This window comes from Helianthus annuus, chromosome 14, assembly GCF_002127325.2.
Source record: "Helianthus annuus cultivar XRQ/B chromosome 14, HanXRQr2.0-SUNRISE, whole genome shotgun sequence".
Taxonomy (NCBI): domain Eukaryota; kingdom Viridiplantae; phylum Streptophyta; class Magnoliopsida; order Asterales; family Asteraceae; genus Helianthus; species Helianthus annuus.
This window is the reverse complement of record NC_035446.2, coordinates 92,046,262-92,063,926: the sequence shown is the minus strand read 5'-3', so window position 1 is coordinate 92,063,926 and position 17,665 is coordinate 92,046,262. Positions and strand designations below refer to the sequence as shown.

Sequence of the window (17,665 nt, the reverse complement as noted above, 5' to 3'; positions counted from 1 at the left end):
TTACCAGTCTACCCTCATGTGCAACGCACATGATTAGACTTAACTGGAAACTTTAACCAGGTTAGGGCCAGAGGACTTAGAGTAATGGATTTTACAAATAAAGAATTGCAACTGTAATTATTAAAGTAAAAGTCCATGTATTGCAATACCATACAAACATAAACAAACAACGAAAAGTGTAATTTACTCAAAAATAATTTTAAAACATATCTTGTTTTCCTCCGAATCTGGACTTTGATTGCATGGAATACCAATCCACAAGTCCACATGTCTTCAAATTTGCCAGTTGCCTAGTAAACAACCACAACTACCTCCTTCCTTCCTTTCTATGACTTCCGTCGTCCCCACCACCTGCTTGCTTCATATAGCCATCTTCATATCTTCTTCTTATTATTATTAGCACAAAACCCTAACTACTCTTCACCACCAAAATGGCCACAAATCTTCGAAAATTCAACCGATTCGGTTCCATCCTCACCAACCACTCCAATTCTCTCCGGCGATTCTCGTCTCCGGCGGCATCTTCCGGCGTATTAGCTTCCGCCGACGGTCAGCTGCTGCAATCGTCGAAATCTATTAACCTTTATACTGCAATTAATCAAGCACTTCATATTGCTTTGGATTCTGATCCTCGGTACTTTTTACAATTTATTAACTTACTTTATTTATTTGAGTTTAGGTATATTCTGATTATTATTATATTATTCTCCATAGTTTGATAAGTTTCATGAATTATTGCTGATTATTTGATTCCTTTTGCTTTAATTTTTCCAAAAAGGTTTAGCTAGGGTTTGCCCTAGGATCAGTTATTGGATTCTTTGAGTAATTGTTATTGAAATTAGTTATAATTGAGTGGCTTTTATTTTATACTTTTATGTTTTATTTGATGAGATTATTATATATGAATTTGAATGTGCAATATGTGTGTGTAATTAATTTGGATTCTTGAGTACTTTTCTTTTACTGAAATTAATTTAAGTTAAGGGGTTTTTTTAATTTTATTTGTTGATGTTTGATTAATTTTCTATAGGATTATATGTGAATTTGAAGGTGCAATATTTATGTGCATATGTCTGTGTTTAATTGGTTCACAGGTCTTATATATTTGGGGAAGATGTGGGATTTGGTGGTGTGTTTCGTTGTACGACCGGATTAGCTGATCAGTTTGGTAAACATAGGGTTTTCAATACCCCTCTTTGTGAACAGGTGATTATATCAAGAACAATCTTACAAGTTGACTCTTAAGCTGCCTAATTTTGACCTGAAATTATTAGGTTTCTTGACAATTTTGACTTGTTTTAAGCTACAAAGTTGACTTTTTTTATGTTGGTTTACTACAGGGTATTGTTGGATTTGCTATTGGTCTTGCAGCAATGGTAAGTGTTTAAAGATATTATACCATGTTTCGAGTATAGTTGTAGTGATGGCTTATTGTCGTTACTTTTGTAACAGGGGAATCGCGCTATAGCGGAAATTCAATTTGCAGATTACATTTTTCCTGCTTTTGATCAGGTATGTATCTCCACCGTGCTAGTTTATCATATATTCAGTATCCAAACGGTTGGCATTTAGCTCATTAGTTAACTCTTTCTTGTAGATTGTCAATGAAGCTGCTAAATTCAGATATCGAAGTGGTAACGAATTTAACTGTGGAGGTAAGATTCATTTTCTCAACTTCATTATTGTTTTTCTTTAAATTTTATTTTGAGTAAAATGCCATTTTCATCCCTGAGGTTTGGCCAGTTTTGCGAATTTCGTCCAAAGGTTTGTTTTGTCGCATCTGGATCCAAAAGCTTTGAAATCTTACCATTTTCATCCGGCTTGTTAACTCTATCCATTTTCCTCCGTTAAGTCGGGGGTATTTCCGTCTTTTTTTGTTAACTTAAAGGGCAATACGGTCTTTTTCATTTTATGTAAAAAGACTGAATACCCTTGAAAAAGTTGCCCTTTAAGTCAACAAAAGGACGGAAATACCCCTGACTTAACGGAGGAAAATGGATGGGGTTAACGAGTCAGATGAAAATGGCAAGATTTCAAACCTTTTGGATCCATATGCGAAAAAACAAACCTTTAGACGAAACTCGAAAGTTGCAAAACTAGCCAACCCCCAGGGACGAAAATGGCATTTTACTCTTTTATTTTTTGTAACTTTATTTGTGGTTTGGTAGGTTTAACAATAAGAGCACCGTATGGGGCTGTGGGTCACGGAGCACTTTATCATTCACAATCTCCTGAAGCATTTTTCTGCCATGTTCCTGGTCTTAAGGTTTTTAGTTGTTCATAAGTTGTATTTTATTTGTGTATCCCGTACATAATCCTCCGATTCTCTCCTACTAAAATTTCTACTAGGTGGTTATACCTCGAAGTCCAAAAGAAGCGAAAGGATTGTTGCTGGCCAGTATCCGTGACCCAAATCCTGTTGTGTTTTTTGAACCAAAGGTTAGTTGACATTGTCCCTTTTAGTCATCATCGTTGTTGATATCTATCGACTATCGGTATAAACTAAAATTCTTTACGTCGCATTTGGAATTTTAGGGGCTATATCGTTTAGCTGTAGAAGAGGTCCCCGAAGGGGATTACACATTGCCTCTATCTGAGGCAGAGGTATTTTATTTATAACCCACTCAATTTTTCTATTTATCATTTTTTTTTTAATACTTACGACTTCTGACAGCTAACTTTTAATGAAATTATTTTTTTGAACATTAGGTTATACGTGAAGGTAGTGACATAACTCTTGTTGGCTGGGGAGCTCAGCTCACTACCATGGAACAAGCTTGTGTCGATGCTGAAAAGGCAAGAAATTTGTTCGATTTCAAATGTCAAAAAAGCTTTTTATATTTAAAAAGTTTTTGCAAATGTCTAATTTGATGTCGTATCTTGCAGGAAGGAATTTCATGTGAACTTATAGATCTAAAAACCTTATTACCTTGGGATAAAGAGACAGTAGAAGCCTCAGTGAGGAAAACAGGAAGGCTGCTGGTACAAGATTCATATGTTTTTAAAAAGATTCAATGTTTATAAACCATTTTGCTTCTCATGCTCATTTGCCATTTTGAATTTATTTTTATTTTTATTGTATGTAGATTAGTCATGAGGCTCCGGTTACAGGTGGATTTGGTGCTGAGATATCTGCATCGATCGTTGAACGTTGTTTCTTGAGAGTAAGTCATTTCAATCCATTTTCTAGGTATATTCTTATGGAAATTAAAAATAGAAGTTTGATAAACTGAAATTTTAGCTGGAAGCACCGGTGGCTAGAGTTTGCGGTTTGGACACTCCATTCCCTCATGTTTTTGAGCCATTTTACATGCCTACAAAGAACAAGGTTAGTTGGAATCCATTTACTACTATGTGTGTTAATTAGTAAGAAAATTGTATATTGATTTTGAAAATTGGGTGCAGATACTTGATGCAATCAAAGAGACAGTCAATTTCTAAACATTGAAGAGCTATTGGCACATAACAGAATGTTGTAATATTTGTACTTTTCACTATGTAACTTTTTAAGAGTTCATAATGGGCTTAATTAACAAAAAAAAAAAAAAAAAAAAAACATAAATCTGAAATTATAGTATATGTTGGATATAAGAACAATAATCACATAGAGGTTGTGTATTTGATTAAAAACAATGAAACTAGAAAGAACATGCAGCTAGGACTAAAGCATGATCACAATAAACAACAGGAACAAAATACAAAGAATCAACGCTCATCTCACACGCACGATGATCTGCGACACTCTTAAACAAGATCCAACAGATGAATACAAGATCTGACAAGAACCACCTAGATCTAATACGAAGAGATGTAACCCTAAGAGAGAGAATGAATGACTCAGAAGTATCTCCAAGTGGTGAATGAGCTCATTTAAATAGAGACCCAGATAACAGCTCGATCCGCACCCGCTTCAACAACGGCTTCGGTTTTCATCCGCAGCCCAGCCCAGCCCATCCAATGCAGCCCATGAACTTGCTAAGCCCACGAACTCAAATAATCTCCAGAGCCCAAGTCACATGTTACAATAACAAACAATGTATTAAAAACAAAATAATAAAAGTAATAAAAAGTGTAAAATAATAAAAGTGATAATATGTTATATTTTCAACCCCCTCCCCCTCACTTTTATTACTAAACACATCAAACATATTTAACCAATCACACACAAGATTGTGCTAATTGATCAACAACCCCTTTATAAAATATGTATGCTGTTTGATTTTCAGTTTTTATAGCAGCAGTTTTTATAATTCTTGTTTGTATTTTCTCTCAAGAAAAACAAATCCAATTCTAAACGCTTTGTCATGGAAGACAGGATTAGTAGCCATTGATAAAGTTGTAGGGGAGGATCAAATGATAAGACAAATATTGAAAAAAGATATGACATATTGGTAAAATACTATTTCATTTATAACTCATCTCATTAATTTTTCTCTCTTTAATTAATTAGTCAACTAATCATTAATTATCCTACATATAATTTACAAAACTTACACATATCAAAATTTTCCTACATATACCCTACACATTATAAAATTCTATCCTCACAGTCGAAATTTATCCTACACACCTCAAAATATATACTATACAACTCGTAATTTATACTACACAACTACTAATTTATTCTACACTTTAAATTAAGTTGTTTTTTAGTTTAAAAAAAAATACATATTTTGAAAAGGAATTACAAATTTAATTTAGTTAGTCATTAAAGAGCAAGAATACAAATTAATAATCTATCTAAGTTTACCAATATACTCTTATATTAAAATTAAATGCAAATATTAAATAAAGTAAAATGATGCATTCTTATTGGTTGAAACTTGTTCTTTTTTTCTTCTTACAAAAAATTCTTCTCATTTGAAGCCTACACTTATCAGAAAACAATGAAACATTGAAATTAACTATAACTTTTGAATTCACCCAACAAATTAATAAGCCACGACACTTCACATGACGGGGTATACATTGCACGGTACTCAACTTCTAGGTCGGGTATAAACTCAATCTTCTTAAACTCTATTCCAAGTTTCAAACAAAATCAAGCGGTGTTCTAACCACTTTTTCCACTTGCTTCTTTTCTCCCAAATTTACTACAATGTAAAAATCTCAAATATTTGATCCTAAAATGGCTTCGAATAAATCAAGCATGAGGCGAAAAATAAAACATTTAGACTAAATTGGAAAAATGACCCAAACCATAGAGATTAAAATAGCATTTAACTCTAATCCTTTTATTAAAATTGAACTTGTTATAGCATACACTGTAACTTTTATATACTTTCTCAATCTCAAGCACCTTCTACCGCCTCTTTGAGTTTCTCTTAAAATAATGTATCAAGCATATTGGTTGTTTGCAGCAACTTTAGAAACTCAAAGAGGCGATAGAAGGTGCTTGAGATTGAGGAAGTATATAAAGGTTAGAATGCCAAAACAAGTTCAATTGTAATAAGGGTGGTCGGTATGGCTTGTTTGAGTGGCTTCGGGGAAGAAGTTTACCGAATGGGAAATCACCCCTAGTGTTTGAATGGTGAGTGGGGAGTAGGAGAGAGGGAGAAGAGAGAGAGAGGAGAAGATCAAAAAAAAAAAAAAAAAATTCAATTGAGTGGATGTTTGAATTATATCTAGTGTTTAAGTAGAAAATAGGGAGTGAAGAGGGGGAGTGAAGATGACTTTATATCATTGGTAGAGAAAACTCAAACACCCTAACTCACCCCAACAATACCGTCCACCCTAAAAGGATTAGAGTTAAATGTTATTTTAGTCTCTATACTTAGGCCATTTTACCAATTTAGTCCTAATGTTTCATTTTTCGCCTATGGATCCAATAATAGATAGAGCAATTCACTCATTTTGTCTGAATTAGCCTTATAGTTAATAGAATTACAAATAAAACACGGACTAAAATGACAACCGTGAAACCTTTTTACATCCATAGACTAAAAAATGATACCTTTAAACTAAACAAACTGGCAAAATAATCCAAACCTCAGGACTAAGGGCATGTTTGTCTAAGCTTTTTGAAACAACTTATTAGTTTTTTCCCCTCATGACCCGCCAAAATTTATTTAACAAGCTTATGACTTTCAACAAGCCAACAAGTCAATATATTGTAAACATGCCCTAAAATGGCAATTTAACTCTAAGGATTAAGTTAAAATCCTTGTAACTAAAGGAGTACGGCATTAATCAAACAAATAGACTATCATTGATGTTGGAACTTTCATACCTGCAACAGATGACCAGAAATCTTATATCAAACAAAATTTACATGATTTGCATATAAACTCATATGTCAAATAATCAAATCGTACAAAAACAACAATACTAGCAACAGATGACCAAAAATCTTCAAAAACACCATGAGTCTGAAACTTCACAACATGCCAACCCTGCAATGCTACCCTACAATAAAACACAAGAATCTCTACAAAACAAACTGTTAGGACTTTTGAGAATATTAACAAACAAATCCGCGTAAAATATCAAAATATTGTGTTTAATAACTCAAAAAGAAAAGAAAAGAAACAAAGTTGGCCTCAGAGATCTTGGTGGATAAAGAATCATCAAATGAGATAATCTCATCAAGAGTAGCAAATATCTTTCTTACATCACTGGCCATACCCTATTTAAAAATAAACAATTTAAAAATAAAATCAATTTAAAAAAAAAGTGTAGATAGCAGTATCGTGACGAGTCAAACAGGAATTTAAGATCACAATCCTCTTCGAATAAAAACCATTACGAAGAGAAAATCATTGGGAATCCGAATGATTGTTTTCATCATCCTCGTCATAAACAATACTTATTAATCTTTGCATATTTTTTTAAATTAAATAAAAAAATGTATCTACCTCGTCACCGGAAACCCCCTAGCAATGAAGGATCCGGAGCTAAAGGTAGCCACATATAGAATTCAAAATATATGTGATCGAAATATTTCATTTCGCCTAACGATAGATCTCTTAACCTACCGATTAATCGATCAAGAGATTTGCAATATTAGGCAAATCATACAACTATTGAACAGAATCAAACGGAACTTGAAAATGAGAGCATGGTGTTTAAATCGATCGGAAGAAGAAGAAGATGATGACTGAAACCAGGCTGTGCTGGATGAGTAGCTTATCAGGTTGCGTGTGGTTTATATAAACATAACGATTGGGGTGTTGGAAACCCTAGGTTGCTTGGGCTGTGGGCTTATGTTTTGTTTTGGGCTTTTCTTAAACGGGCTAGGCCCATATACTTTTTTCACAAAATTGGCTTTACAATCAAATAATAATAATAATGTACTCACTCTTCTATGGTTTTGGTGAATGTACCATCTCATATTAAATTGGTTACATCATTAGTATAGGGATAGGGTAGATCAATGAATTATATCGAGGGGTATGATTGAGAATTTTACCTATAAAATACATTAAAAAAATTTTAACCTATAGATCCATGAATTATTTATCATTAGTCTATATTTTTCTCATAAGGGTGATAGGAGCGCTTTGGTGAACAAGCTCCGTGAGTTGGGTTTGTCGCGTGGCATACCGTCGTCGGCACCCTTTCGGTATTCGGTAGCTGGTTTCAACGGTGAGTAGTCACCGAGTGTGGGATTGATAAGAAGTAGCCGTTATGTTAGGTAACTGTTGTATTACTAGTCGTTTATATTGATTTAAATAAAAATATATACAATTTTCTTTATAAACAACACTATTTTTCACTTCTCTTCACAATCCAAACTTCTATCAACCAAATCTTTTCTTTCACATTCCAAAAATCTCACCATGTTTTCGAAAAAAATGGCGGATGACATACCGATGTTCACTCCATTCGACATCAGTGAAGAGTGAAGACGATGATTCTTCCTCAAGCGATAGTAACTTAATTTTTTTTTTAAATCTCATCGAGCAAGCCGCACTATAAGACACGGGCACATCTAGTAAAAAAAGGGTTGTCCGTCGTGATTGAGAGAAAGGCCATGAAACCCTTATGGCAGATTATTTTGTCGAGGAGCCCAGGTCCAGCGAAGAAGTTTTTCGTCATAGGTTTCGTATGTAAAAAAAGGTTGTTTTTAAAAATTATGAGTAATGTGCAAGCGAATAACTCGTGGTTTCAAAAGGGAGTGGACGAAAGAATGAAGAATAATTTTACACTGTTGCAAAAAAGATACATCGACGATTAAACAACTTGCAACCGGTAACCCTCCAGACGAGAACGACGAGTATTTAAATATGGCCGAAAGGACTTCCCGTAAGTTAGGGGTGATCAAAAAACTCGTGGCTCGCAGCTCGCTCGAAAAAAGCTCGAAGAAAGCTCGGCTCGAAATTGGCTCGGTTGTTAACGAGCCAGCTCGGTTCGGCTCGGCTCGGTTTGTAAACGAGCCGAGCTCGAGCTAGGTCTGGCTTGGCTCGTAAGCTCGTGAGCTGGCTCGATAAGGTTTACATCCTTCATTTTTTTATCCCACATCGCTTAGAAAACAAAAAACTAAGGTAGTATTTCCGCTATAAAAGAAGGTAAAGACAATGTACAAAGGGAATTAACTATTTATACTTGTATATTTAGCCATATGGTTAAATTAAATTGCAATTATGGACCTTAGTCTATGAAAAAATTCATTTTAAGGGCTTTTTGAGTAGTAAATTTTGCGGTTTTTTATTAGTTCGAGCTAGATCGAGTCGAGCCAAGCTAGCTCGAATTCTAATCGAGTCAAGCTCGAACCTCAAATCCCAGCTCGATTTGAAATTCGAGCTCGAGCCGAGCCAGTTTGAATCGAGTTCGAGCCGAGCTCGAGCTGGGTCTAGCTCAGCTTGACTCGGCTCGTTTACAGGCCTACCGTAAATGTCTAGAATATTTTACCAAACGGTATGTAATTTATACGTTTTCGAGTTCTTACGTAGACCAACAAGCCACGACGTTGCCTTTTGTACCAAACTCATGAGGAGAAACATCATCTTCTTGGGACGTTGGGTAGCCTTGATTGTACACATTTTGTTAGGAGCATGTGTCCAACAAAGTTGCGGGGCCAATATATGAGGGAGAATCATAAGTACTCGGCAATTATGCTCGAAGCGTTGGTCTCTCAAGATTTGTGGATTTAGCATGCTTTTTGTGGTCCACCAGGTTCACAAAACGACATCAACGTGCTCCAACAATCTCCGTTATTTCTTACTCAACGAAATGGAACTGCACTAAAATATCCATTTTACGTGAACAACCACTTGTACAAGTGTGGAACTATCTTACCGATGGAATCTACTCTACTTGGTCCGTGTTTGTGAAATCATTTCGGTATCCTCACATTTTGAAGGAAAAAAAAGTTCAAGAGGAATCATGAGGCGGCAAGAAGAAAAGACGTGGAACGGGCTTTTGGTGTTTTAAAGTCAAAATGGGGTATACTTAATCGACCAATGCGTGCTATGAGTGTAAAAAAAATTATGTAAGGGTTTTTGTTTAATGGCGTTTATTTTTGTTTAATGTCGTTTATTTCTGAAACTTATGCATATTATCTTTGTTTAATATCGTTTATTTTTGTAAGGGTTTTTGTTTGTGAATGTGAGATCAATGGTTAAGTGCTTGGAATTGAATTGAGATGATGATTGAGGGTTTTTGTTTCTTATGTTATTTTGTCTATTTAGATTTAGGGTTTGAGTTGTTTGGTATTATCCCAGTTGTTGCTCCGTATATGTGGCTAGAATATGGGTCCCATGACCGGTACATACCAGTATCTTCAGTATATATATTTCCCACCCATTTTTTATGTTGAACATAATTCATGAATCGGAATCTAATGGTTGAACAAATTTTGATGTTGGAGAAAACGGAGATGAATGATGAGCTGAAAATTGGGGGATTTGTGCTTTTAAGACAATATGTAATGAGGCTTTATAAGGGCATGAAAGATTTTGATAATGCCCTTACATCATTACTCATGGGCATTATAGGGCATGAAGAGTGAGGGACATTTCTATAATAATGCAAGAGAAGAAAAATAATGGAAAGTAATAAATGAAATGGGCATTAACCATTACACCTTTTTTAAAAGGGCATTATGATGATGATGTAGTGAAAAATGCCCCTTAGTGGGCATTAACCATTACCTATGGTCTTAGTGAAGTGATGGTGGTGGGGCAAGGGAAATTACAAATATGCCCATCATGTGCCTGCCATGTGACAAATAATTAATCAGGGTAAGAGATTGAGTTAGACTCAAAGGCCAAAATAGTTAGTTATAGAGACCACGAGGACACAGTTGTTAAAACATCCCATTTTGGGCTAATATAGTAAAAGTGATATAACCACATGGGCAAAAAACGTAATTTACTCTTAAATATATTATAAGTTTTCGAAAAGAAGAGACAAAGATGCATAAAAACCATGCAAATTAAATTCATAGATCATAAAAGCAACATAAATTATACATGTTAATAGATACAAGCCAAATTAATAGATCATACGCGATTAACGAACAATTACATAATAACCATGCAAATGTAGTAGATTCACAAAGCCCGTTTGGGTGTACGTTATCTTGATATTCCAGGCACTACTTGAAAAACCAAGTGCACAAAATCTCTTTGCATGAGTTCAGTCAGGTCTTCCTTTTACAATCTGTATTCTCGTATTCACCATTGCCCAAACACAAAGAATGAGAGGGGACCCGGGTTCAAAAGACACTAAATTTAAATCTACGAGTCGGTTGAGATCGTTTCTTTTTGGGTTTTCGAGTCAGGTGTCTGGGCCGCACTATTTCCTTTAAAATCCTTGATGAATGTCCTGAGGCAGCCGTTGACTATTCGGGGTGCTGACCCATCACAGAACCGTTTTGCAAGATCTACTGCCTTTATATACAACAACATATGTTTCAGTGAGTCGAATATTGTGTTTATGGTCAACATATCCGTGTGAAAATAGAAAATACTTGAGAATGGTTTGAAAATATGAACCTCGTTAATCACAATTTGGTGACGCGTTCCTAGCACATCAATTTCTGACATGGCCAGGCGAAGAATTGAAAGCTCCAAGATTCTGCCTGCTGGTTCATTCTGATCACAGAAAACGTGAATAATTACATAACGGGTCATTTTTAAAATGGAAGCGAGTTGCCGAGTTGCGCTAGGGTTGTAAACAACCGAACGTTCAGCGAACTGTTCGTGAACTGTTCGGCGGGAAGTTCGTTTATGTTAGTCTGTTTATTAAATGAACCAACACGAACAAGAAATTCCGTCCATTAAGCTAAACGAACGAACATGAACATTTGTTTGTGTTCTTGTGTTTGTTTACGCTCGATAAGTGTTCGTGAACAGTTCATGAATATGTTCATTTTCTTAATGAACGAACACAAACAAGGCCTTGTTCATGTTCATTCGGTTCGTTTACAGCCCTAAGTTGCACTAGTGACAGCACGGTTTTTGGTCCATTTTGATATAGATAATTAATTTGTTCATCACTTCATCATGATTAAAAAAAGCAATATTGTTAAAATAAACTATGGGCAGTTTTCAACCTTGTTTGAAATAGAACACAATTTTGTTGCAATTATAAAAAAAGATAATATGCAGGCATGTTGTTCAAAACTTCCAATTTTTTTTTTTTTTTTTTTTTTGCAATTACAAATAAGCAAATGTGAAATATTACAAGATGGGTCTTTTTTAGTATCGGAAGCAGGTCGGTTCAGATTGACCTGCAAACACTTTTTGTCCATTTGGAAAATTTTGTTATTTGTGATTACAAAAAACAATATTAAAAAAATAAAGTATGGCAACTTTCAACCCGTTTGAGATAAAACACAACCTAGATTGACCCATTCATAAGTGATTGGGTTGCAAATCGACACTTTAACCACAAGTAACTCTAGAGTAAAGCACTATAAAGATAAAATAATAACCAAGCACGTTGTTCAAACCTTCCAGTTTTGTGGAGCAACTTTGTCAATGACCAGAACATGACTATCCCACTTGTCTGCTACAGCCACCAATAGCTTTCTAGTGAAGCTGCATTTAGATAAACAAAAAAACAAAATCATTACTATTAGGTCAGCGAACTTTTAGAGCTAGAATCAAATTCCTCACCGCAAGATTAATTTACTGTAAACCAACTTTGGAGGGGCTGAAAGAACTTCTGCCTCTGAAATAACAAAATCAAACTTGTCATCGAAGTAATAAAAAAACAGGTAACGTGAAGTGTATCAGGTATATTACCAACTTCAGATGCCTTTTCATCTACTCTCATAAGTTCATCAGCTTCTTCAGCCGTCTCTGTTTTCACGGGAGGTCCACCAAAGCTCATGTGATTGTACTCCATCAATGTCTCTTTATCGAACTCATACCCTATTTCTACATTTTCGAAGTATAATGTGTGGTGAGTTTACAAGGTAATGATTAGATAAGGTTCTAACTTCACTAAAGAATCATCGAATCACGGATATATACTGAATACTCACCTCTTCTGGCGTTCATACGCCTCTCAAACAGCCGTACCGGATCGGATCCTTCTAAACAAGCAGCGTATATGATTGACCTAACATTCAGCAACATACAATTAACCTCAGACAACACAATTATGAGTAGACTACATCCTAATTACGCTCACCTTATGTAAAATCATTATAATCCAATACAGCAATAAAAATTAAAAATTCAACGAGATTGCATTTGTTTTGAGGTAAAAACTAACATACCATCTGTCTCAAACAACACAAGTATGATTAAACTATTTCCAAATTATGCTCACTTTATGTATAATCATCATAATCCAACACACAAATAAAACTCAAAATTCAATGAAACCGTGTATCTGTATTGAGGTACAAAACTACAAATAACATACAATTTGTCTAAAACAACATGGTTATGATTTAACTATATCCGAATTATGCTCACTTCGTGTATAATAATTATAATCCAATACACAAATAAAATTCAACAGTCAATGAAATCGCATCTATTTGAGGTAAAATTAACATTCAGTTGTCTCAAACAACACAATATGATTAGCTAGATTCGAATTATGCTCACTTTGTGCATAATGTTTATATTCCAATGCACTAATAAAATTCAAAAGTCAAAGAAATCGGTTAAATACTAAAATTAACATACAATTTGTCTCAAACAACACAATTATGATCATACTAGGTCCAAATTATGCTCACTTTGTGTATAATGATAATAGTCCAATTGTAATAAGATTCAATGAAATCACATACATTTTGAGGTAAAATTAACATACAATTTGTCTCAAACAGCACAATTATGATACACTCACTCTATGTATAACGATTATCATCCAATAGACAGATTAAATTCACTGAAATCGCATCTATTTGAGTTATAACTAACATACAATTTGTCTCAAACAACACAGTTATAATCAAACTAGATCAGAATTATGCTCACCTTGTGTATAATGATTGTAATCCAACACACAAATAAAACTCAAAATTCAACGAAATCTGTAAAATTAACATAATCTAGATACAAATTATGCTCACTTTGTGTATAACAATTAAAATTCAATAAAAACTAAAAACTCAATGAAAAGTTTTGAGGTACAATTAACAAACAATTTGTCTAAAACAACACAATTATGCTCACAATACACAAATAAAATTCAATGAAATCCGGTGAAATGAACATACAGTGCAAGCTCTCTGGCGGCTCTAGGGCTACAAAACCTCCCACTCTTATCAATTTTGGGCATCTGGTCTTTAGAAACACATGAAACCGAGTCTTCTAAGCTAGATTTCTCCAGTATTTCACCAACAGCAAGCGCCGACGTGCGGAAGAGTGACGCCTGAGGTGACGACAGAATGACGGTGGTTGTTGGCGGGAGAAAGTTCCACCGCAAGCATTTTCCGAACGGATAACAGGTGAAGGATGAGGAATTGAGAGTGAGTTTAGGTTTAGAAGAGGATAATGAGCATGATAATGGTGAATAGATTAGAAGAGAGGTTGTATCCATTGTTGTAACTGTAAATTGGGGATAGAGGATGAAGAAGAAGAAGAAGAAGAAGAAAATGAAGAAGAGGTTTTGGATAAGAAATAGGGGTTTTGATTTTATTTTATTTTCTAATAGGGTTTTTGTTTTTGTGGCAGGATGGTAAACGTTCATTGAGAGCATTCACATCCAAGGCATTATATTTTCAGTGTGGTGTTTTTAAAATATAAAAAATATAAAAAGTGGTTGTGAGTGGAGGAGAGAGAAAATGTTACTGTTCATCTGTATATTTGGGGGGACATTGTTCACCCACTATAATTTTTTAATATATATTGAAAGTGATTGTGAGTGAAGTAAAGAGAAAAATGTAATGATAAAGGTATAAAAATATTATTTAATTGAAAAGGAGAGAGAAAAAGTATTTGTTTTTAGTGGAAATATATTGATATAGGAGTTGTTTTTTAGTGGAATGTATGTATAATTTTAGGGGGTTGGATGTGAATGCTCTGACGGGGCAAATTGCCAAATATCTTTATGAAAATTAAAAATTCTGTCAATTTATTGTTCAGGGTGTAAATTTCTAACACGACTTAAAAACCCGATACGAATCTAGCATGAAATTTACGAGTTTAGGTTTGCTCTAAACGAGTTCGGATCAGTTTCAGATTGAACCCGCAAACCTGTTTAGGTTAACGGGTCGGGTTGGGGGGAACCTGGTCGGGTTGACGGGTTGACCCGTTTAACACATTTACACTATATTATTTTTTTTACAATATATTTTATGACATAAATTAAATAGGGTGTGTATTTTATGCCATGATTATAACTTAAAAAGAGAAATTAATATAGATTTTGTAATTTAAATATGATATTATTATATACATTTGTGTTTTTTAAGTAAATTTTAATTTTAATATATTAATTTCATAAAAAATTAAAAAATCCGGGTTGAACGGGTCATGTTCGGGTCAACCCACGAAATTTCAGGTCGTGTTCAGGTTCTTATGTATGATACAATTTTCGGGTTCGGGTTCGTGTAAAATTTTCAGTTCGGGCCGGGTTGAATCCGCCAACCTGTGAACACGACTCGTTTAGCACCCCTAATTTTTATGGTAAAATGGAAGGATGTTCCGGATAAAAATGATTAAAAATCATAAAATTACAAGGGTAGAAACAAAGTAAAAGATTATCAGCTAATTCAAAGTTCTTTCCTCAAAGGTAGTGTAACGTTGATTTGTGGGAGTGATGGATTGAGGGCCTAACATGTTTTGGAAGTTTTATAAGGAGAGGGTCGACGATCGTTGATTGGTTGCTCAAGGTTATTTCTAACATGGTCATGTTGTACTTGGGTGCGAGGTGCTCTAGGGTTTTAGTGGAACCCCCCCCCCCCCCTCTCATGCTTTTGCATAAACCGGACAATGAAATTAGACCTAAAGCCCAGTACGTTAAGGTGATTATGCTAGGTTCTGATTATGTGTGCGCGTTAGATTGTTTTCCCTTCCCGATTTTGCTCTTGGTGGTTTCTTTAATGAGGACAACCCATAAGCCCAGTACGTTAAGGTGATTTTACTTTTTGCACTATTACCCTCTCAAGTTTTAAAGTTCGTGTTTTTACTCCTTACACTATTACTCCATTTTCAGTACCACCACCTGTCAGGTTTTAAACTTTACGTATTTACTCCTTGTACTATTACTCCATTTTTACACCTATTTAACTTTGAAAAGTTCATATAGTTAATGCATCACATAACGCTTGGACTAATTCGTTCAATGTTGCAATGTACCCGCGCCACAACATACGCGGGTCTAAACGCCAGTTATATATTTAAAACTAAATTTAAACTAATTTCATTAATTATAAACAATAACAAAAACTGTATAAAAATAAAAAATACGAAATACAAAGCATGAAAAATACACAAATGTTTAATTAAACTAGTATCCCCCGACATCAGTACGTATAGAGTCGCTAGATGTTCCACAAGATCATATCGAAGTTGGTAATGTAAATTTGCATCATGTAACCTCTGTAAACACATTATCGTCAATAACCAGATCGATTGGAGTATCCCTTATGTAGATCGATGATATCGGATTCTGTTATTTTTAAGAGCATATTGTGTACAAGATAATCCACACATACACCACTTATTCGGCTTATAAGTCCGGGCATGTCACACCTCAACCGATGGCGGAATCATCGGGGCATGGCACTGAGCGAAACAGATTGTCCAGAAGTTTCCACAACAACTATTAATACTATTCAATTAAATGATACGTTCCATACCGTATCCCAAATAATACAATATATTATTACAGATAACAACTAGGCAAGTAGTTCTGTTCCGACAACTCAGATTTAAATAAATAACATAAATATTGTTCAAATGCTCCTAAAGACCCAGCCTGACAAGATCTACAGACAACTATGCTCTAGTTGCTTCTTCCTGACAGACAACTATTTGTTGGGGGCCTCTAGAGCTTTATTCTAGCCTCGCTTTCCTAGCAAGCAAACATCTTAAACACCTGTCACATACGTTAAAATACAGTCAATACATAAAACGTAAAGGTGAGCATACAAGTTTGATATTAGCATATAGAGTTCGAATAGTTTACGCATAACCAGCACGTACACAGAGGAAAACGAAGCATGTTAATTATCGACATGGATCTATCGATACCAATGACTGCGTGTTGACTGTCCGAGACAGTTCGCAATACATGATTACCACCGTAATCCATGCAAGTAATTGTCCTTAACAACCCTCGTGTGAACAGGTGCTGAGTCCAAACTATAGTACTACGTCGTTAAGGCAGGTAGACAGCATTCCACGTGTAAACACAATCAACAAGCATTCATTTAGTCACGTAATACATGCATATCGGTTAGCGTTCAAATAATTGAGTAGTGTGATCGATTTGTGATTTTGATAAGTAACGTATGTAACACCCAAAAGTGCTAAAAGCAAAAAGGGATCGAGTATACTCACAACGATTGATTTGATGGATTGAAGGAAGCGCTTAAGAGTAGGGTGAGCCTGAACAGTTCGATAACATAACGATGAATAACACGTAAAATGGAACAAGGGTTGGTGGGTCGAACAGCCTGGTCGATCGGACTGCAGGTTCGATCGGACGGGTAGTTCGTTCGGAGATCCAGTCCATTCGGACAGTCTGTCCGATCGGTTGGTCGGACCGATCGGATGAACTATTCGAGTGGATTGTTTCTTCCTTTGGGAATGATGTGTTTGTGTGTGAGGATTTGAACTTTTGAAGTTTTCGTTGTAGTATTTGAGAACACTGAAGTGTTCTTACCTTTCAGGTCGATCGATCGAACGGTATGTTCGATCGGCCGGCTTAACCGATTGGTTAGGAACTTCAGTAGTAGTCCTCAGCAGGATGTCACTTGATCGAACAGCATGCTCGATCGGATGGCATTCCAATACGTCGAACGAATTGAAAATTGATCGAGGGTTGAAGCATAGTATCTCATGATCCGAGGAGTAATGTTGACAAACAGCTGTTCGATCGAACATCACCTCGTTCAATACTATACTTCATGAAATTGTCAAAGTTGTGGGGCCACATGCTAGCCGATCGGCTTGCCTGGTCGATCGGCTGGTATGTCCGATCGGTTGGGTTGTTCGTTCGAACAGCCTAACCGTTCGGCCAGCATCCTGACCTGGTCGGACTGTTCGTCTAACACTTGGCTGTTCTGGTTATTTGACGTTATATCGAG

The 17,665-nt window shown here is 35.4% G+C and overlaps 2 protein-coding genes and 2 non-coding genes across 4 annotated transcripts; 1 reads left to right on the top strand and 3 right to left on the bottom strand.

Annotated features, from left to right (window-relative positions):
• The first annotated feature begins 233 nt into the window (after positions 1 to 233).
• LOC110908658 (2-oxoisovalerate dehydrogenase subunit beta 1, mitochondrial) lies at positions 234 to 3,556 on the top strand. Its single transcript, XM_022153614.2, has 13 exons — positions 234 to 634; positions 1,095 to 1,206; positions 1,341 to 1,376; positions 1,453 to 1,512; positions 1,598 to 1,655; positions 2,169 to 2,266; positions 2,350 to 2,439; positions 2,536 to 2,604; positions 2,710 to 2,796; positions 2,887 to 2,982; positions 3,087 to 3,164; positions 3,242 to 3,328; positions 3,406 to 3,556. Exons 1-13 carry the CDS (start codon positions 432 to 434, stop codon positions 3,439 to 3,441), a joined length of 1,110 nt encoding a protein of 369 aa, XP_022009306.1. The 5' UTR covers positions 234 to 431; the 3' UTR covers positions 3,442 to 3,556.
• A 2,979-nt stretch (positions 3,557 to 6,535) lies between these two features.
• Positions 6,536 to 6,620, bottom strand: LOC118486848. Its single transcript, XR_004880015.1, has one exon. It is a non-coding gene; the product is annotated as a small nucleolar RNA SNORD24 (small nucleolar RNA).
• A 72-nt stretch (positions 6,621 to 6,692) lies between these two features.
• On the bottom strand, positions 6,693 to 6,793 carry LOC118487060. Its single transcript, XR_004880226.1, has one exon. It is a non-coding gene; the product is annotated as a small nucleolar RNA R12 (small nucleolar RNA).
• Positions 6,794 to 10,356: 3,563 nt separating this feature from the next.
• Positions 10,357 to 14,055, bottom strand: LOC110908657. Its single transcript, XM_022153613.2, has 7 exons — positions 13,628 to 14,055; positions 12,434 to 12,510; positions 12,192 to 12,326; positions 12,063 to 12,117; positions 11,897 to 11,984; positions 10,938 to 11,036; positions 10,357 to 10,832 (listed from the first exon to the last, which is right to left on the bottom strand). Exons 1-7 carry the CDS (start codon positions 13,948 to 13,950, stop codon positions 10,680 to 10,682), a joined length of 930 nt encoding a protein of 309 aa, XP_022009305.1. The 5' UTR covers positions 13,951 to 14,055; the 3' UTR covers positions 10,357 to 10,679.
• Between the last annotated feature and the right edge of the window lie 3,610 nt (positions 14,056 to 17,665).

Coding starts and splice junctions, on each gene's coding strand:
- LOC110908658 (XM_022153614.2), top strand. CDS start 432: ATGGCCACAAATCTTCGAAAATTCAACCGATTCGGTTCCATCCTCACC. Junction 2,440..2,535: donor TTGTGTTTTTTGAACCAAAG/GTTAGTTGACAT, acceptor TTGGAATTTTAG/GGGCTATATCGTTTAGCTGT. Junction 2,797..2,886: donor CTTGTGTCGATGCTGAAAAG/GCAAGAAATTTG, acceptor CGTATCTTGCAG/GAAGGAATTTCATGTGAACT.
- LOC110908657 (XM_022153613.2), bottom strand. CDS start 13,950: ATGGATACAACCTCTCTTCTAATCTATTCACCATTATCATGCTCATTA. Junction 12,118..12,191: donor TGAAAAGGCATCTGAAGTTG/GTAATATACCTG, acceptor TTGTTATTTCAG/AGGCAGAAGTTCTTTCAGCC. Junction 11,037..11,896: donor TTGCTCCACAAAACTGGAAG/GTTTGAACAACG, acceptor TTCTGTGATCAG/AATGAACCAGCAGGCAGAAT.